Source organism: Sprattus sprattus (genome assembly GCF_963457725.1).
Source record: "Sprattus sprattus genome assembly, chromosome: 19".
Lineage (NCBI taxonomy): Eukaryota > Metazoa > Chordata > Actinopteri > Clupeiformes > Clupeidae > Sprattus > Sprattus sprattus.
The window spans coordinates 22,232,810-22,255,458 of NC_137917.1; the positions used below are offsets into that span (position 1 = coordinate 22,232,810).

The following is a 22,649-nucleotide window of genomic DNA, read 5'->3' on the forward strand; positions in this document are numbered from 1 at the left end:
CATCATTACAAGTATGCGCACTTTACGAAAGTTGCCGGCAGCGATGCGCATTAATCAACCCTGCAAGCATCATTGGAGAGAAAAGAGATGATGCCTAACGACAACACTGAAGATCACCGAAACTCTGCCTAAGAGTACTGCTTTAGATGGTCAGCCCATGTTTAATTAAAATAAGTCCTAACTAGGATTCTTGGTATCTAAGATAAGGAGACGATGCTTGGACTGATTTACCTATGCCTCCTATCTAGTGTAAACAATTTGTGTATAGCTGACTTGTCATTCAATAGCTTAGGCTACTCTACAAAAACGTGCATGTCTGTGTTTTACTAGTATAAAATTAGTTTTGTATAATCATGTTGCCTTCATTATGTTCTGCATGCTTTCTTAATATTTCAGTGTACTCAACTCATGTTAATATAATTATTGAGTGTTAGGTTTTTGACATTCTGATCATAGTCTCATATAATTGTCCACACTTGGTGTAGCTAAGTTGTCATTGATGAAATGCTGCTATAGAGAATTGTGTGTCAAGGGTGGGATAGTTAGGATAGCGTTCATTGTGGTTACAAATTTATACATTTCCTAGATGACCCTCTGAATATGTAGAGCCCCAGGGCCCACAGTGTTCCTAATCGGGCCCTGTGGCTGTAAATAGTGTGTAAGCACTGATTTGTCAGGTATATCGCGTAAGGTCATGCCTTTCCCCTTCCTGACCTTTCAGTTGACCTGTCCGTCTCGTTGGTCGTGTACATGCCTGCTGGGCCAGTTTACGCAACAGCCGGCTCCTCCATAGTTCTCCCATGTTCCTACGACTTTCCGGAATTGTCTCCCAAAGGAAACCATTACAGGGTGCTCTCTGAGATGTGGTGCTTAAACCAGAGTCATTGCATCACAGAGAGGTACGTGTACCACAGTGCTGGGATCTTTCCAGAGCCGACGTACCAGGGTCGGGTGGAGTACCTGGGCAGATTGGGAAGCAGGAACTGCACCCTGAGGATCTCTGAGCTCAGGGTGTCTGACAGTGCCGTCTACGTGTTTCGCTTCATCACGGACCACCCAGTAGCCAAGCTGCCTGGACAGAGGGGGCTTACACTCCTAGTTACTGTTGGTAGGTAATTGTTGATTATATTGTTGAATATATCAAGCTCTAATGGAAAGAATATGCTGTTTAATGCGGTTAACAAAATGAATAACTGACCAACTTTGGCTTACTTACTAGACTTACTTTGACTGCTTCCTTCCTTTTATTCAGTAAAGTAATTCTGTTACAAAACAGGAAAGGGATTCTGTTACAAAAACCTAAGTTATTAATATACTCCACACTGGATGCGGTGTGATCCTGTCTCAAATAATGTGGATGTTCTCTATTAGTCAATATCAACAGTATTCATATTCATTAATAGCTATAAATAATATTTTATTTTATATGAGGAACGAGGCAGTTATGAAGGATCATGTGATGATGTCTGTTTGGCTGGAATGAGGAAAGGAAAAGGAAGTCATCTCACTGCAGTTTCCAGTGCAGATCTATTAATGCGCAGTGAGAGAGGAAACATGGCAGTACCACTCACACACTGTAGATCTTAGGAAAACACAAATATCGCCCTGCAGTGTCAGATCGCTGACGGCTCTGTGAAGAAATGATTTGTTGATTATTTCCTAAGTGGTTTTGCGATGTTCGCACACACACAGAAACAGCCGAGTTATCAAAGGGAAGTGCTGTGGGATGGATTCTTGGCTGTCTGTTGGCAGTCATGGTGGTTGCAGGGACAGCATTTTACTGCAGGAGGTCAGTGTGACGCATACAGACTTTACTGTATCTGCATAGCATAAAAGCAACATAACGCATGTACTAAATACACACAGCAGTCACATGCAATATGTCCATGCACAATGTATATTTAAATCCATTTAAGCCATGTGTGCAAATAATATGCTGTTGACTAGACAGCCCATAATAATGAACTCCCTCTCATTTTGATTGCAGGAGGTCCCTTCAAAGATAACAACAGATAATGACTATGACATAAAACCCACAGTAAGAAGAAGAAACAGAGTGAAGCCTGGTAGAGGTGTTACATTGAGATTGGGCATTTATCTAAAACACTTTACCAAAAATGACAAGATGAGGCGAATTTGACCCCTATAAGATGGAAACATTGTAAATCAGCTCAATAATTCAAAGATATTAAACATTGTAAAGTGATATAAATGAAGAATGTATATTTCTCCGTTGTCTCTGTCTTGCAGACATATGACGTGCACAAAGTACAGTTTTTTTGTTTTATTTTATTTTAATTGTGACAAACTTTTTATTTTATTGTGATTAACTTTATTAGCATGTCAGTACAGTTCTGCAAACTCATCTTCATCTTAAAAGCTGCCCACTGCTCCTGGGGTCCTGGAGGAAGGACAGTCCTGGATGGGAAAATGCAGAGATTAAATTCACAGCAACTTCAGGCCTGTGTGTGTCTGTGTGCCCTGTGTCGCCACTATATACAGTATGCACGTTTGTGTTGCAGTGTGTTGTTTGTGCGAATAAAATCTGACAATTATTTTTATTATTATAGTTATTATTATTAATAAACTTGCCACATTTGAGGCTCCCCTGTCCTGATGCACCTGCATTCTTCTCCTCAATTGGGCACATTTCCAACCATGGGTTGCTTTAGAATATGCCGGATGCAGGTTGTTGGGCCTCGGCCATAAGGGGGGGAGACACTGATGGCAGACCAAGTATGACATGAAAACATTTCCGGGCCCCCGATACTCCAATTAAAGGTGCATTAAGGATTAATAGCTATTCGCTAAAGGTATGCTAGCAGCTAAAACTAACGAAATCTCTTGAAATGTGCTGACTTTGACATTATGACAAACGAATTACTCAACGACTGTCCTTACACAGTCAAACATCAATCATGTGCAACACAAGACTAAGCAAGACGGCAAATAAGCTACTTACTAGATTGGCAGAAGGTAATCAAAGTCAGGTCGGCGGGCATCGGCAGGCAAAACTACAGAAGGCAGTTATATGCCTATCGACCCTGCTATGCCATTGTCACGGACGCAATTCTCCATATTAAAAGTCATTGTAGCGCCCCAATTGTTTTTAAGCTGTTATTTTAAGGTTAAACTGCTTATCCTAACCCTAATCCTGAAGCATAATTGTTGCATATTGTGCCTTTAAAAAGCAACATACGTATATCCCTATGGGGAGGGTCATAGGTGATTTAGGGTGACAAGATGTATAAAACAGAATGCAAAACTCTGTAAACTCAGTATTGTCTCGTGACTTGCTCAGGTTTATGCTGTTGGTATTGCACTGGCAAAATAAACCTTTTTTGATCCACACTCTGCCAGACTGCCAAAGAGTCAGAAAAGATGAATATTTTATCCATCACAAACCTACGAATCAGACACGACACTAGTGATTTGACCTAGTGAATGATTTATAGGACAATAGAGGCCATCTGAAGAAGATATGTAGTTCTAGTCCACTTTTAACTTATGGTTTAACTCATACAGTAACATTTTATTTGAAGGGGTGTGCATAAGACTGACATGACAAAGTCATAATCATGACTTGACAACTGTCATTACCATGAAGAGTCTTCATAACAGAGGCAGCATAGCATAACCATGTCTTCCATTTCATTTAAGGAGCCTTGCAAAATTGTACTTTAAAGTTACACTTTGCAACAACTTGACACTTTTCGAGGTATGGTTTTATAGGCAACTAGTTTTGGTACCATCCTCAAATTCATTTTGATAGCATATGGTCATGTGAAGGAAAGATAAACACCTGTGTCTTTCCCACTAGCCATCCAGGATATGCACTATGTAGTTCTGTGTTCCGGGCTGGAACATCCTGCAAAAACGGAAGAAAAGCTTTCACAGCATGACAATGCCAGCTGTACTGCCAAAAGATACCAGTTCGTGTGTTGGCAAGTTTCTATCAGTGTCAACTGGGCTGCTGGTGGTGTTTGCAAGGTTCTTGCATGCCTTTCTAGGTAGTAAGCTGGCCAGTTTTGGAAAATAACCCCTTATTGTCGCTTTACATTCTTGAACTGTTTAGTAAATCAGTTCAATACAAGTGGAAGTCTTGAATTTCTTCTAGGTCTGACCAGCCGTAGGTGAATTGGTGTTTAATGATCCATGGAGTGCAATCAAATCTTTGATCTTCAGATTTTTGATGTCATACAACAGAATTCCTTTCCCTTTGATTTCACCTGATGATCCAACTGAAACAGTGATAATCTAGTGAATATAGCAGACCAGTGTGGTACGTGTGCTTTAGGTGGCAGTGATAATCTAGTGAATATAGCAGACCAGTGTGGTACGTGTGCTTCAGGTGGCAGTGATAATCTAGTGAATATAGCAGACCAGTGTGGTACGTGTGCTTCAGGTGGCAGTGATAATCTAGTGAATATAGCAGACCAGTGTGGTACGTGTGCTTTAGGTGGCAGTGATAATCTAGTGAATATAGCAGACCAGTGTGGTACGTGTGCTTTAGGTGGCAGTGATAGTCCAGTGAATATACCAGACCAGTGAAGAAGGTGTGCTGTAGATGGCAGTGTAGTCCTCTCGGCTCTTGTGTCTCAATATGACTAATACTGAGAATGAGCATTTGAGTGACTGAAAAAAAAGGAAACAGTCACTTGTTGTTATACACCACACAACTTTATTAGAAAACTGTATTCCCTCATGTTAAAGAAGATGATGAGGAACCTGATGAACAATTGGATTGTTAGTTCTGGGTGGAAAAAGTGGATGAACATTTCACTGGATTTTTTTGTCATTTAGTACAAATCTGTCATGATAATGCTTAAGGATTAAAGTAATCTAAAATTAACAGTGACATGCTATTCTTCCACCGAATCGACAATCAATCAATCAATCAATAAATCAATAAATCAGCAAAGAGACACAGAAACACCCAATTTACAGGATCCCCCTCATATGAAGTGCCTTTGGTACAATGTACTTAGTTTGTTATTTAATGTAGTTACCTTGCATTTCAATGTATTGTACGCCATGGCATGTAAATAGTCAAATATGGCTAATCTTGTACATCTTGTGATTAGATTAAATAATGTTTTACCAATCAATGAACTGAGTATTAAAGATGCAGTACATAGGATTTAGTGCCATCTAACGGTGAGGCAGAAGATTGAAACCAACTGAACACCTCTCCCTTTCCAAGTGTGTGTGAAAAGCTACAGTGGTCGTCAGGAGCCATAAAAACCCAAAAGGCTCTCTTTAGTGCCTGTGTTTTGGTTTGTCCCTTCTGGGCTACCATAGAAACATGGCGGTACAGCATGGAGGCCTTCGTGGAAGAGGACCCGCTCCCTATGTGGGTATGGAGGGCCCATTCTAAGCCAATGAAAACAGGACTTGTAGTTGATTGTACACTAATGAAAACATAATTATGAATACTATATTACATTTCTGCTAATAGATCACCATAAATCCCACATACTGGGCCTTAAAAGAAAAGTCCAGAGGGTCATGATTATGCCAAGATTTTCACTTTGGTTGTACTATCCCTTTAAGAACATGGTAACTTAGACCTTAGGACCTAAGACTTGGTATCACATTATAAGATTTACTTTTAACAAAGCATCACTTATGTTGTCTTACAGCTTGTGCAAAAAAAACAAAAATTAAATTGCATAATTTCAGGTGTTAACATACTCATCACATGACTGAACAATCACATGAAGATTCACTATTGTTGGCTGTAGCAAAATAGCCATTGACAAATAGACAGACAGACAGCATCACTCTCATCACATGACTAGTGAAGTCAGCTTAGGGTGCTGTTCCACTGGGCGAACAGGACAGAGAGATGCCAACTTCACTCCTGCCAACACTCACTAGTGGTTGCCTTCAAGTCTAACCTGTGAAGAAACATGATATTTAGGGAAACATTTTGCATTCATTTATGCATTGATTTTTGATTCTGACCAATTCATTAACAATTGCTGTTTTTTGTTTTCAAAGCTTACTTTAAGCTTATTTATATGTGGCCATTTTTGCCATATACATAACTTGTCAGTGAAGGTAAATTAATATGAATGTTATGGGCATAAATAGTTGCGTGTCTAAACAGTACCTTCATGGCTGCTCATTGGAAAGGACGGAGTAAATTACATTAGATCGATCCCTACTCCCTTTATTGCCATCTAGTGGTAGATGAGTGATCTGCACCTGATCCAAACTGAGGGAAACAAACAAGACAATATGGAAAGCAAGTTCCTACCACATGCTTACTGTTGACATAACAAGAGCAAACTATAATGTAGACATACAAACCATACATATTTTTCTGTGTATTAAAGATTAACAATGGGAAATTGTCATCAGAATCTCTAGAAGTACAACAGCATCTAGGCCATACAGTATATACACTTTAGACATTACATACAAAATTGTATTTCTATATATTATATTAATATTTTTAATTCATTTCTAACTGTTTTACACTAAAAAATACAGCTCCTTTTAAGTGTTGAAGCTACTGCATTTTGAATGTTGGTTAGGGTGAGTATTCCAAGGTTGACCCCTGAACTCACCTGGGCATCCTGGCGTAATGAACAGTGATGTAATTGAGCTTGCCCTCATCCTCTGTGCTCTGCGTGACCTCTGTCAAGGGCACGATGGACGGGTGCAGGCTGTCTGTGCTCTCGGAGTCATCGCAAGAATCCTCTGGCTCCTCCTGCGAAGGAAAACACACACCTTCCATCAGCCCTCGTGATTTTAAAGGGATTTACAGACCAGACAGCAGGGAAAATTGGCATCTTGGTGTTGTTGGAGAACGTACCGGAATGTCTGTCATCTTGGAGCTCCGGAGCTGAAAAGTTTCCTGTGGCGACTCATAGAACAGCGTCTCGGGCATCACCGCTGACCTCTGCTGAGGTTGAAGGTCAAAACAAAAGGCACGACTTCTCAGGAAGTTATCCTCACTCAACCTCCCACAGCAAACGGAAGCATCATCACTAAAAACTCCTTCCTCCATTCTAGAATTGTACTGCTTTCCCATGTGTCCTCTCACACGTTTCATTTTAAAATGTCAATGTGCTCCTCCTTGGGCTCCTGCTCGTAGCTTGATTGTTTTCTCCTTTGAACATCGCTTTGCATTAAAGCATCTGCTAAATGACTACATGTAAATGTCCTGAACAGGAGCCTGAGAATGTCACTGACCTGTTTGATGTGCCCCTGCGGTTCTGAGTCCACTCGGTGCATGTTCTTGCTGTGTACAGAGCAAAACACACAGAACAGCACATCAGTTTCCCTACCCCTGAGTAGTGCTCCATGTTACTCTGTGTGTGTGTGTGCGTGTGCGTGTGCGTGTGCGTGTGCGTGTGCGTGTGCGTGTGCGTGTGTCTGTGTGCGTGAGTGTTTGCATCTGTGAGTGTGTGTACTTGTGTGTGTGTGTGTGTGTGTGTGTGCGTGTGTGTGTGTGTGTGTGTGTGTTTCCTCACCTGATCATGACGGCCACAGTGAGAGAGATGAGCCCCACAGACACCCCCATGGCAGAGGCCAGGGCGATCACCTTCAGCCGACCTGACAGCCAACACATAAAGGTCACACTTAGGCCTGTGAACACACCATGTTTCTTTGCATCACATGACCATAATTTTCTATGTGTCAAGCCTTAAAATTGTCAGGTTAGAGTTAGAATAGTTTTAGAATTCATTAAGATATGTCACACGATTCACAAATGTATTTTGAGATTCACAAACACATTTCATGCATTTCATTCAGAAATGTAAACGCATTTATTTAAAAACGAATGGTCGTGCCCTGTACACATCCCAGCATTTATTTGTTGATTTTGGAGTCTTTCCTGACGCAGCTTGATTCACAAATGCATTTATTTCAAACGGACATTCTCTGCAGCCTATCAGATGTCTCTTACAATTTCAGCCAATCATTTGATAATACAGTCAAGATATGACTGAATATGACCACATTGCGTTACATCTGCACAGTGCGGTTATGTGGACTACTATACCTTGACGGGCATCTGCATACAACTAATTACACAAAGAGGAATCCATGTTTCAATGGTGTCCGGTAGCTGCCCACCAAGTGGGAATAAAGGTGTTTATCTTGTTAAACCCTATGTCCTATGTCACTGAACGTGTTTGAACTATGATTTTTTTTTTAAATAATTGCCAATCATCAGACCTGCCATCTCAAACGGGTTGCTCTTGTAAAGTTGAGCAGCTGCAGAAGGCTGGGTTTAAAACAACTCCAAGGACAGGATGGACGGAAGAATAACGACTCTTTTTGAAGTTGTTACATAGCTCAAATAATGAAACGACTGACTTAAAGCAGAGTTGCCGAGTGGCTGTATCATCTCAGACTTTTGGACCTCACCCGCTCCACTTGGTGTAGTAGTCCACATAACTGGACAGTGTGCAGATGTAACACAATGTGGTCACATTCAGTCATACTCTCAGATTTACATTCGTGTGACTAACTGAAACTGTGAGAGACATCTGTTCTCTGGTCGGCAGAGAAGAAAAAAAGAACTTGTGAAAAAAGCGGCGTCAGTAAAGTCCACAAATAAATGAAGGGATGTTCAAAAAAGGTCAAAGAGCACAAATCAGATTGACACTATAATAACCTGATGAGTGAAAGGGGTAGGTGACATCACTGACTCATGACAGTGTCTCACATGGACTACATTGCTCAATGTGTCTACAGACGGTTGCATCACAGGAGGAACCAGGTTATTGGGGTTCATTTTGATTTGAGAAACACATGACAGCACTCTAGACAGAGAGAAGGCCAGGGATGCACGTGCAAGGCTGATCAAAATGTCTTGTAGGGGGCGAGCTTGAAGAGCTCTCTCCTAAAGTAACAGCTTCAGCTGACTCATTTGACATTCACAGACAGGTCATGCAAGGACTGTGTGTGTGTTTGTGTGTGTGTGTGTACATGTGTTGATGGATGGAAATTGGATGCATCGAAGCACTTCAGCCATTTTCAACTTCAAAGGCAGTTAGTGTGCCTAAGGTGTGTCTGCCTGTGTGTACATGCGAGCCTCCATTTTCCTGACCTCGCACTCGCACGGTGAGAACAGGCGAGCTGTGGGTGCCGATTCGGTTGCGGGCCTCGCAGTAGTACTGGCCGCTGGCTCGGGGGCTGACCTCAGCGATGGTGTAGCTAGGGGAAACCGATCGGGTTTCCCAGGCGTCAGCGGCATTGATCCGGTACCAGGTGTAGTTCTCCACCGCCGGGTTGGCCTGGCTGCTGCATGTCAGGGTCAGCGAGACGCCCGAGTCGATCACGTTGGAGGGACGGGCCAACACCGAAGTGTTCTTGGGTGCGTCTGTGGGAGGAGGAGAGAGACAGGGAGTGGATAACACAGAGGTGTTCTTGGGTGCTTCTGTGGGAGAGAGAGAGACAGGGAGTGGATAACACAGAGGAGTTCTTGGGTGCGTCTGTGAGAGAGAGAGAGACAGGGAGTGGATAACACAGAGGTGTTCTTGGGTGAGAGAGAGACAGGGAGTGGATAACACCGAAGTGTTCTTGGGTGCGTCTGTGGGAGGAGGAGAGAGACAGGGAGTGGATAACACAGAGGTGTTCTTGGGTGCGTCTGTGGGAGAGAGAGACAGGGAGTGAATAACACAGAGGTGTTCTTGGGTGCTTCTGTGGGAGAGAGAGACAGGGAGTGGATAACACAGAGGTGTTCTTGTGTGCTTCTGTGGGAGAGAGAGAGATAGGGAGTGGATAACACAGAGGTGTTCTTGGGTGCTTCTGTGGGAGAGAGAGACAGGGAGTGGATAACACGGAAGAGTTCTTGGGTGCATCTGTGGGAGGAGGAGAGACAGGGAGAGGATAACTCTGAGAGATTCTTGGGTGAGAGAGAGACAGGGAGTGGATAACACAGAGGTGTTCTTGGGTGAGAGAGAGACAGGGAGTGGATAACACAGAGGTGTTCTTGGGTGAGAGAGAGACAGGGAGTGGATAACACAGAGGTGTTCTTGGGTGAGAGAGAGACAGGGAGTGGATAACACAGAGGAGTTCTTGGGTGAGAGAGAGACAGGGAGTGGATAACACAGAGGTGTTCTTGGGTGCGTCTGTGGGAGGAGGAGAGAGACAGGGAGTGGATAACACAGAGGAGTTCTTGGGTGAGAGAGAGACAGGGAGTGGATAACACGGAAGAGTTCTTGGGTGCATCTGTGGGAGGAGGAGAGACAGGGAGAGGATAACTCTGAGAGATTCTTGGGTGAGAGAGAGACAGGGAGTGGATAACACAGAAGAGTTCTTGGATGCATCTGTGGGAGGAGGAGAGACAGGGAGAGGATAACTCTGAGAGATTCTTGGGTGAGAGAGAGACAGGGAGTGGATAACACAGAAGAGTTCTTGGATGCATCTGTGGGAGGAGGAGAGACAGGGAGAGGATAACTCTGAGAAGTTCTTGGGTGAGAGAGAGACAGGGAGTGGATAACACGGAGGTGTTCTTGGGTGCGTCTGTGAGAGAGAGAGAGACAGGGAGTGGATAACACAGAGGAGTTCTTGGGTGCGTCTGTGAGAGAGAGACAGGGAGAGGATAACACCGAGGTGTTCTTGGGTGCATCTTTGGGAGGAAGAGAGATAGGGAGAGGATAAATAAAGCTAAGAAAAAAGAGGAGAGGAGGATGACGGGTAGAGAGTAGAAAGAGGGTGATGAAAGGTGCACATGAGAAAGAGGGATAAAGAGAATGTGAGAGATGATATCAACAGAGAAGACAGAGGAGGGAGGCAGAGGAGGGAGGGAGGAGTTCTTTAGGATTGATTTATGACTCGCTCAAGGTTGGTGCGAGGTGAGCTGTGCTGTCACTTGGAGTAACTTGAACAGATCTGGAGTAAAGGTGAGCCAGTCACACATCTGCCCAGTCAAATAAGAAAAAATGATTCAGCAACTATCCCACTGCTTCAAGGAGATATAGAAGAATAGACAGACTAAACTTTTGATAGTGACACAAAAATTATATATATTTTTTTAAACAGTAAATAGCAACTCACTTACTATGTCTCATACATATGTCGTGCCCTAATTTAGCTTGGACCCAAAATACTGAAGCAGGAAGCAATAAACCATAAGGCTGCTGTGTATTATGGCAATGCTGTGCACAGTGTTATTTGGATTTGGATGCGTAGTCTATTTTGACACAATCAATTCTTCGTCTGCGCTGCGACGGTACTTACACAACACGGCCAGAGAAACTGTCGGCGATATCTCCTGCCCAAACTGGTTCCACACGGTGCAGTAATACTTCCCGCTGTGGTGCGAGCGCACGCTGGGGAAGGACAGGTTCTGCGCTGACCATTTAGTCCAGGGCTGGCCTGCGTTGACCTTGAACCAGGCGTACCTCTCCACAGGAGGGTTGGCCTTGGTGCTGCAGGTCAGGTTCACGGAGTAGCCTTCCATGATGTCCCCTTTTGGACTGATCACAACCCTGGTGCTCTTGGGAGCATCTAAGGAACAGAAGGAAATGTATGGACCCTTTGCTAGATACAGATTTCTCCTTCATATTTAAAGGCAACATTAGACAGCATGATGAAGTGCATCCTGAACACATTAGTTTGTTAATTTCACATGCGTTCATCTTTTTTTTAATGATGTAGGTGTAAACCACTTTGCTGCAGTAGACAAACATTTCACATCAAAAACTTTAGGATTCTTGTTTGACTCTGCAAACCACAGGAAGGCTTTTAAAAGCACCGAGATAAATACAGTAGTGGAAAATAACTTCCTGTGGATGTCTCCTACTGTCCCACCACTACTGTGACAAGCCTGTGTGATTCTGTGTTCAAAACCTGGTAATCTTCCAGAGTGAGACCAAGAGACTAATCAACATGTAAACATGTCCTTAAAGAAGAGTGCCAGAATGTCTGTAATTACCTGAAGAGCAGCCTTGATATAAAAGAAATACTTTATGCAAAGTACTCACTTAAATACCATATAAGGCTCATGTAGTTGCATATTACTACATAACTAATCTCAGCCATAAAACTTATGGCCAAGTACATCATGTAACAACATTATTATATATTATTAAATTAGTATAGTATAGCTATAGTATGACAGGTACACTACACTTATTCCTAATCTAAGGCCTTTTTAATAAACCCAGGTAGCTAGTTATTCATTGACATCATGTTCTGTATTTATTACTGAATTATTTTTACCTTAATTTCCCTTGGGATCAATAAAGTATCTATCTATCTATCTATCTATCTATCTGATTAGTGGTGTTTAACGGAGTGGCTCAGAGGCTTACAGGTGATGTTGAGCAGGAGGGGTCTGGAGCGGTCTGTGCCCAGTGAGTTTCGCGCCACACAGAAGTACGCGCCGTGGTCGGAGTACTCCAGCCTCCACAGGCGCAGCTGGGGCCTGAAGCTGTCCGGCAGGCTGCCGCTCTCGCCGTCTTTGAACCAGGCGTAGCTCTCCACCGCCGGGGCTCCGTCGCTGCGGCAGGTTAGAGTCGCTGACCCCCCCTCTGCCACGCCCCCGGGGGGGCTGATCTCAACCTGGGTGGAACGGGGGGAATCTACAAGAGAGAGAGAGAGAAAGAGAGAGATTGAAAGGGAGCGAGAGATAGAGACATAGAGAGAGAGAGAGAGAGAGAGAGAGAGAGAAAATGAGAGACAGAGAGAGAGAGAGAGAAAATGAGAGACAGAGGGAGGGAGAGAAAATAATATCCTCTGTATTTCTGCATGAGTTTATAGATAATTGTTTTGTTGTATGATAACAGTGTATGGTAGGAAAATATACTGCATTTCTTGCATGCAGAGACACTTTATAAACAAGATACACTTAAAGGTTAAAGGTTTAAGCTATAAACTGCATCAGTGACTTACAGCAGGTTAAAGCAATACTATACTATAACGTATTAAACATCAGTAACCAGGTAGTTCCAAACTCCACACACAACAGCTACTTGAAATAACATCTTAAATAAGAAATTACTAATTTTAATCTGTAATTAAAAACATTTTTAATACTCACATCCCATAGCCAGGCTGATCCCTGGTGACAGCACATTCTGTGGGGGAATCGGTCGGCAGTTATATGTGCCGGTATGCTCGCTGTTGAAGTTGTAGATGGTGGAAGACTTCTCCGACGATCCCAAGCTGACCCCATTCCTGAGGATAGCAAAATTCCTCCCAGCAGCGGCACATCCTTTGGCCACACAGCTCAGGTAAACCGTCTCCCCTGCAGCAAACATGTTCCCTGCCCTCGCTGGGTGGACCTGCACCTGTAGTTCTGCCACAGTACATTGACACATTACTTAACTTAACAAGAAGCCAATTCGGTGACAAACGTGGTCATAAATACTGATGGAGTGATGCACAAACACATGGTGGAATCCTTCTTGTGAATTCATCAGCAAAGACATCTTTTAAAACTCTTTCACAATTAGTTTTAAGTTAACTGTGTCAGTAACTTCTATTGTGGATTTTAAGAATGATAGATGGAAAAAAGAAAGAAAGAAAGGACTTCTTTCCTCCTTAGAACTGACATGTTTACAACAATATTGGCCGCCAATCCTGCCACTTGGGTTTTGACGTGAGAGACGCCTCATAGGTGACTGACCTGTGACGGACAGAGTGACAGCATCAGGTGACGTCCACCGGCCGTGCTGGTAGTCCGATTCGAACCTGAAGTGGTACTGACCCGCATCGCTTAGTTTGACGTTAGTGATCTGCAGGCTGCACCGCTTGTATCCCCCCATATAGCGGACCCTGTCCCTGTAGGATGGGCTCACCACTCCCAGATCCGCATGGTAGGCATACTCCCTCCGGTCCTCTGGCGAGATGTGAAACCACATCACTTTCTTCACGTTGTAGCCCGACGGGTAGTCATAGTGACAGGGGAGCGTTACCGTGGTTCCAGCCCAAACGCATATGTCCTTCCTGGAGAAGGTCACAACCCACTTACTGCCTCCCACTCCTGGGGAATACAGACACACACACACACACACACACACACACACACACACACACACACGCACGCACACACACATAGACACACACACACACACACATACACACACACACACACACACACACACACACACACACATAAACACACATAAACACACACACACACACACACACACATACGTACACACACATAGACACACACATACACACACACACACACACACGTACACACACACAGACATACACATACAGTACACACACACACACACACACACACACATAGACACACACACACACACAGACACACACATACACACACACACACACACACATACACAGGGCCGGTGCGGCAGTGTGTGCTCAGTCTACAGTGAAGCTGCTGATCACCCGGCTGACGCCGGTGAAAGTAACAGATCGATACGCAACCTGTGTTGTATACAAGGACACCTGCGACATTTTTCCTTGGTGTAGAGACGCACTAGGTGAATTAAGTACGCAAGCAAAATTCGCTTTTCTTTGTCGTGTCATTAACGTTACATAACACAAACATAAACGTTCTTTACCTGCCAAATCACAGGTGAAGACAGTCAGCATCAATACACCTATCCACATCTTCAAGCTGGAGCTCTAAAACACCCGAGTCGGCAGTAGGCAGAACGGACCAGAACAACAGTTCAGAAAGAAAAAGGCAGAACAGAACAAAAAGAAAAGGTAGTGACGTTAGAATTTATGACCCAATGAAGTACTGGATCATCATCTTCTCAACACCATGATCAATACACTATACAATCCTGCCCTGGTTGACATTTAATCAGGCTTGGCACCCTTGAACAACGAGGTACCTGGTTCCGATGTCCTTACTCAGGTTCCAAACGCACACCAACGCTTGTCCCCACACGCGCTCCGCGGTCAGAGGCTGCCACACGAATGCAAAGCTGAGTGGAAAAGTGAATTAAGTCCGTATTCAGAAAAAGGGAAGTGAGTGTGGGTGAGAGTGGCTGTACCCCACTGCATCTCCCACTCACTCACTCACTCTCTCTCTCCGCCTCTCTCTCTGGCTCTGGATCTGTTCTTCACAGTGTCTCCTGGGCAGAGCTGCTGTCTCCCTCACATGAAACTCAACCTCCTCCCTATACCCCCCCCCCCCCCCCCCCCCCCTTGTGCACTCTAGTCAGGCACTGTGACTGACATCCACAACTTCTTGTGCACAGAGGGAGAAACGGGGCTCTCAGTGGTCACTCAGTATTACAAAAAAATTTAAAATTGCTTTATAAATCTTTTACTCTACAAATAATTTTCTTCATAGTGCATAATAAGGTAAAATTCAATCGGTTAAAAACAAGCTCCAAGCATAATTTGTTTCCTTTACAATATATACCAGCAGGTGGTAACATCTTCCTGTACATTTACCAAAATGTAGCACCATACATGTACATGTCACACAAACATAACAAAAGAAACACTGTCAGACAACCTCTAAAAATTAACTCTAATCATTTGCTCTGGACCACAGACTACCATTATACTGTATGTAGATCAGCAAGACACCCTCCTACCACATACTAATGCTTTACTTATCTGGAGAAGCTGCTGGTACCATGCCTGATCTGACACAACGACATCTCACGCACGTGCCGATAGGCAACTGAGGGCCCGTCCACAGGAGTCTGGATTGCCTGACTCCGGAAAGACATGTTGCCGGATCAGCCTTGCGTCCACACGAACCCGGCGGAGTGGGTGGCTGCAACCTTTTGAATCCGGACTCCAGAGTGTGTAGATTCGAACCCGCTAGTGAATCCGTGTTCGTGTGGACGCCTGATCCACATGCTGACGTAAGTGTGCCACGTGAAAGCCTCGTAACCTCAGCCTGAACCCTTATTAACCCCACTGCGTCACTTTATAACAGCAACAACATTAACTTTATGTATATGTATATTTTTCTACTTTTCCCTCCTCTTTTCACAACTTCATGACTTAAATTTTTCTACTGTGCATAGTTGTTTGTATTAGTGCACAGCTATACCTACATGTGGAACGTTTTTCATGGTCTTACTTAGCCAGTTGGACGTCATTTTAGAGAACAGCCAGAACAACGGACATGACTGGCATTATTTATTGAGAGGAGAAGACCATCATGATAACAGAGTGCATATGCTCACACTCTCTCTACCATCATGATAACAGAGTGCATATGCTCACACTCTCTCTACCATCATGATAACAGAGTGCATATGCTCACACTCTCTCTACCATCATGATAACAGAGTGCATATGCTCACACTCTCTCTACCATCATCATGATAACAGAGTGCTTATGCTCACACTCTCTCTACCATCATCATGATAACAGAGTGCATATGCTCACACTCTCTCTACCATCATGATAACAGAGTGCATATGCTCACACTCTCTCTACCATCATCATGATAACAGAGTGCATATGCTCACACTCTCTCTACCATCATGATAACAGAGTGCATATGCTCACACTCTCTCTACCATCATGATAACAGAGTGCATATGCTCACACTCTCTCTACCATCATCATGATAACAGAGTGCTTATGCTCACACTCTCTCTACCATCATGATAACAGAGTGCTTATGCTCACACTCTTTCTACCAACAGGCCAGCTCCTCTCTCTGCGTTGATAATAACATACCCGTGAGTTTGAAATTACACAGAAAACCAACAGTGTTAGTTAACACATATAAGAGTACCTGTTGGAGCTGCATTACCTGAAAGCACTGTTGTGCTACTGTGAACACTGAATGGATCCGGTTTGCTAAATTTTTTCTGAACAAATTCAGCTCTTTGCAGTGTCTAACCTGCATAGACTGTTAGAGAGATTGCTGAGAATACCTCTCCACACAGATACACAGTTACTATGTCTGTTTACTCAAATCTAAAATCGATTCACCATTTTTTGTCTGTTTTGGAAAACGGGATATCTGAAGAGTCTCTGAAGAGGGGAAACCCACACTGTTGATCTCAGCAGACCTCCACGTTTCAAAGACAATCCTAATCTTTCATCTTTCAAACCAGAGACACGACAGCTAGAATGTCCCCCGCACAGTTACAGTGCAGTAGTGTAGTTTTTTTTCTGGTCAAATGACTTCTGGTTCAGCCAGTAATGTGAAGTGTTAGTTAACAGAAGTAAAAGCGGTTTGCGCTCAGCAAATACTGGCATGGAATAAAGTTTATTTTCCATTGGCTTCCACTGTGATTGACACTCAAATCATAGCCTTATCTCTATGTGGAAATGTTCAGATATTACCATATTATGATAGTAATATCTTTAAAGAAAATTCAAAATCTGTAAAAGCATGGGAAGACATATTTAATTGACGAGAAAAAAAAGTCCCTCCATCTCGAAATTAACCTCGAGCCATGTGAGGCATTTGGTCCAATGTGTTCAAATGTGATTCATTCTGTCTGTCTGGCAGCTGTCTGAAGTTTCCAGCGGGGGCAAAACCAACCGTGTGTCAGACACTCAACCTTGTGACCATGACAAGGGGCAGCACACATGCTCAGCACTTCTACTGGGGGGCCAGGTTGGGGGGGGGGGGGGTTGCAGCAATTATCTCAAGCGATTGAACAGTCACGGAGAATAGGATGACATAGTTTTCCATGACCCAAATCTATAATAAACACAATGTTTGTACAGTATACAGTGTTTGTACAGTGAGGTATACTACATCATAGGAGGCATATGGAAATATAATAGTTTATTTTGTCTTTATAACATAATCAATTCAAAAGGTTATACACATTGACAAACTGTACATGCAATCACACAAACAACAATATAATACATGATTTCAATTACATTACATGATTTCAAATAAATTATTCTACATAAAGAAAAACTGAAAAAAACACTAATAAACATAAATTCTACATAAAGAAACACTAATTCAACTCAGTATCCAGAAAGCATTATAAACACGTTTACAGGTTAGGTATTCATAATGCATCATAGCATCTGATATAATTTATAGATCTATTTATAAATTGACATGGCCGCACCCATAAAGGATTATGATGGTGTAGCAAAAACCCAACACAACTATTATCATGAAAGCGTGAATGGGGTCACATATAGCTCCATTAAGAATACTTGGTGACTAAACAGCATTTGACATGAGACAAAGATGTCCTCAGCGCCATTTTCAAAAGAGTTAAAGAAGCTTTATTATGCATTCTGATACTAAACAGACTTTTGTCAATCACTATGAGGCATTATTAATACTTTATAACCCTTTATGAATGTGTTTATAATATTTTACAGATACTGGGTTTTGTGTAAAGTGTTGCCAAACAAAGTTGACATAATGTCTGTATGTATACAAATTGTACAAAGGAGTAAAAATGATTTTTAAACAAATAAGTGAACGTTTGAAAATAGCACGGCCAAAGTAGCTTTTACGGACTGTTTAGTGCTCTACGTGCTCTTCCAGGAAAAGAAAGTGAATGCTTGTTAATGAGATAAAGGTGACTAGGATGTGGTCAGAATCATCAGTTAACACTCCCCTCTGTGTCAACCAATACATGCTACTGACATCAAAGTGACACATTAAGCTTTGAGGTCATACCACCTCTTAGTAGAACAATAATAATCAAAATAACCTTTAATAATGTTAATAAACCTTTCCAGTCATGGTGACCTCAGGGTTGCTCTGTAGACTCATTTCCGATACTGCCTGAGATCACTGTAAACGTCCGACTGGACTCCATACAGCTCCTAAAACACAATTATCCTCATGAGAAAAACATACTGGATACCGTGGAGAAGAACTAACATTAAGACAGTGACATCCATAGACTTATCAGCCTTTAGAGATCTGCTGACTTTAAAGGTCTACCTGATAGGGTGACTCTGTGACCTCAGTCTTTTTGGCTTTTTTCGAAGCAGTTAGCTGTTTTCCTTTTCCTGTAAAAATCGTGTTTAAAAATGTCAGTAAGTAAGAAAGAAAGACAGAACCCAAGATCATATATTGCTCGCATTAATGTCTCTCTATCTGTCTCTAAAAGGCTGAAACATACAGTACGGTGGCAAAAAACACTGAACACAAGCACCTGTATCACTGGGCTATGTGTGCAGACCAGGTCTGCTCCTCTGGCGTGACACACAGCAGTAGACAGAGAGGGCGATCAGGACAGTTAAGAGAATGTCACAGGAAACCAGCGCCACCACAACACTGAGCTCCACCTGGTAGCACTGGCCACAATCTGCACGGAAGGGTAAACAGTCCGCTTAGTTAGAAGAAAACTCAGAGCGGTCATTTATTCTTAATCTATAAACACCTGGTACACACACACACACACACACACACACACACACACACACACACACACACACACACACACACACACACACACACACACACACACACACACACACACACACACACACACCTTGTCTCCCAGAAACTGGACCTGTAAATAAAAAGGCAATCACTTTAGTATTGAAGCGAATATTGTGTACATATACAATATAATGTTTTAAAATAAAAAAAATTATGTCTTTGGCAAAATGGTAATTTTCTCTATTTCTGATGTCCATAGAAAAGCATTGTTTGATATAATCCTGTTTTATACTTTTAAACACTACAATTTGACGTTAAAAAGCCACCATCAGCCCATACATTAGAACGACAGTTTACTATTTTCAACTCTGCTGTCGATATAGACATTGACATAAATGCCATCTCTGTCAATTTCCACCCAAGGTGTCAACACCAAACAGACAAAAAATGCAAGCAGCAACCCCGGTGACCACCTCATAGCACCTTGACTGCCTGCTGAATAGAAACTCATTCTAAACCTGCGTCACGGTGGACATTAGAGACCCTTACGAGACTTAAGAGACTATGGAAAGGAGCAGTCATCACTCCCCATCCACCCACACAGAACACAGACAGGAGAAACATTCCCCATTGAAGCCTCCAGTCTGGATGGCACATGCAGGAGACACTCACCTATCATTCCTGTGAGCGGGGCCACAATACATATGGCTCTGACCATGTTCAGTCCGGTCCGGTCTGGGTGGTTGACAGGAACGGGCTGGCGATAATCAAGGGGTCCAGTGTCGGACTTCCGCACTCTGATGGTGACGGATGCCTGATTGGAAAGCCCTGATCCACAGAAGTCCACAGGGGAAGGCAGTCAGCGTGTGTGATGCTGGACAAGGTGTGTTTATGGTGGGTGTGCGCTACAGCAGAGAGGGGTTTACAGAGGAGGAACTGTCTCAGTTTCTCTTCCCTCCTCCTGGTGTCACACACACACGCGCATGCACGCAAACACACACACACACACACACACACACACACACAGTGTTATTCTTTATTCTATCAAAATGAAACTGATCTCCTTTCCTCATTTCTGCATTCTTCACCTGCGCATTTATTGACACTGACTGAAACACACTTAGTTCATTTTTAAAATCTCTTCCAAAAGATCAAATACTATAAATATGAAAAAAAACTAAAACTAATAGAAAGTAGAAGTAATGACATTTGAACACCAGTGTTGTCCAAAGTGTTCTTGTCATTTATTATAAAAGCAGTACATGTACCCATTTCCTGTAAGTTGAACACTTAGGCAAGGGGAACATTGACTGCCATGGCAACATCTGAACCAGCACAGGAAATCCCCACCTCAGCCACATAGACACCGTCTGAGTAAAAATAGGTTAGTATGTGAACATGACCACGAGTCTTTAATCCAAAGTCCCAGAGCAGGGGCAGTGGTGTAGTCCAGGGTATACGCAGGTATACGGAGTATACCCACTTCTCAAAACAAGGCGTGTATCCAGTACTGTATGGGCTGCTTAAAAAACATTAAGAGTATACCCAATTCTCCAGGGACCACTACAGCACTGAGCAGGGGTGATGGTCATCTACACTGACTTGCACTATACTGGAAACCTATGCAATAAAGTCCGAAATATACTTCTACGACTCCGTTACTCTGTGGTCAAGCAGTTGCCTTGAGGAAATTGTTGTCATTTATTGTTCTCCGACGGTTGTGGATGTTGTAAAGCATTTTTTATTTTTTTTAATGATGGCAGTGGTCATATTTGTACATAAAAGTTGTTTGTTAGACTTTTTTTGCTTAGACTTTTTAAAAGTAACCGAGAAATAGACACGGTTCAATGTAAAAACCCCATCATTGTAACTGAAAAATACATCTGAGGGGATTTGCGAGGTGTCTGAGCCATATCCTGGATGGCTAGTGGGGAAGACACAGGTGTTCATCTGTCCTTCACATGACCATATGCTCTCAAAATTAATTTGATGATGGTACCAAAACTAGTTGCCTATACAACCATACCTCAAAAGGTGTCAAATTGTTGCATTGTGTTCCTTTAAAAATGTACTTGCAAAAAATGAACACGATGTTCTGAAGATCTGATTAGCATGGTTAGCTTGACAGTCTTTCAGTTATGAGATAATAACGCTACTAGGCTGAGGTGTTTTGCAGAGGCGCTCTCGCTTTGGCCATTTCCTCTCTCTAATCATCACCACGCTCTCTTTTCCCCTGTGCATCCACACTTGTGGTGACCTGTAGGCTGTAGCCTCTGCTTACCAGCATTTGCTTTGAAGCTCAGTCTGCGTTTATGCCAAGAAACATCCGATTAGTCATCCGTCTGTTAACAAGGCTTTGCTCAAGTGTTAAAAAACACTTCACATAGGTATTTAGTCCTGCAACAAAAACCACTCTTGAGATGGCAAAAGAACACAATAGATTTGTGATTGTGATGGAGACTGTAAAAGCCTGGGATAGTACAGATGCCAATTTGTACTGAAAAAAGGGTGTTAACCATGAGGCTGTTTTCAAAGTAAGACATTGCATTATAAACTCCAGATGACCTAACCTGAGGGCAGTGGTGTCACTGGGCAATTTTCAGGATAGTTTGAGATTTATTTTGATTTTTGAGATTGATATAGATTTCCTTTCCAGAGACTTTGTTCCTGTTTTTTTTTTTTTAAATGCCAAAATAACATTGTGAACACTCATCTAGTCATGGTGTACAGTTCCTTTTCACACACACATGTGCGCGCACACACACACACACACACACACACAATCACACACAATCACACACACAAACACACACACACACACACACACACACACACACACACACACACACACACACACACACACACACACACACACATACACACACACACACACACACACACACACACACACACACACACACACACACACACACACACACACACACACACACACACACACACACACACACACACACATAACTACAATCAATTGTAATGTAAATCATTAGGGGAAAATCTTTTTAGTACTTTAATACATTTATTGCAATTTTATTCCTTGATGGGCACATAACATTCTCCACAGTAGGTTAGAACTCAAAACGCTACCTAGAAGTGGTGTTGGTTATTCCAAGACAGAATCAGCTTTTGAACATTTACTCCTTAATATATTGATTGAAAGATTGAACAACAGCCAAGGGCAAGGCCATGGCCAGCAGACGGCGCCAATGTTACAGAAAGTATATACATTTGTAAGTATTTAAAAAATTACAAATATAGTAAACATTATTGAAAATATCATGCTTGATGAAAGGAGAGATGAGGTAATCTTCATGCCAAATCAGAATGTTTTATCCAGAACATGCAAGGAAGACCAAGTCCATGATGTGTGTCACC

The 22,649-nt window shown here is 42.7% G+C and overlaps 1 protein-coding gene across 1 annotated transcript; it reads right to left on the bottom strand.

Moving 5' to 3' along the window:
- Positions 1 to 6,117: 6,117 nt before the first annotated feature.
- LOC308380666 (B-cell receptor CD22) lies at positions 6,118 to 15,641 on the bottom strand (the record flags this gene model as incomplete). Its single annotated transcript, XM_080858072.1, has 11 exons — positions 6,118 to 6,220; positions 6,576 to 6,718; positions 6,824 to 6,910; positions 7,204 to 7,252; positions 7,485 to 7,566; positions 9,071 to 9,343; positions 11,206 to 11,475; positions 12,282 to 12,551; positions 13,010 to 13,267; positions 13,598 to 13,954; positions 15,545 to 15,641. The coding sequence occupies 11 exons, from the start codon at positions 15,639 to 15,641 to the stop codon at positions 6,118 to 6,120; spliced, it is 1,989 nt and encodes a 662-aa protein (XP_080714198.1).
- Positions 15,642 to 22,649: the final 7,008 nt, after the last annotated feature.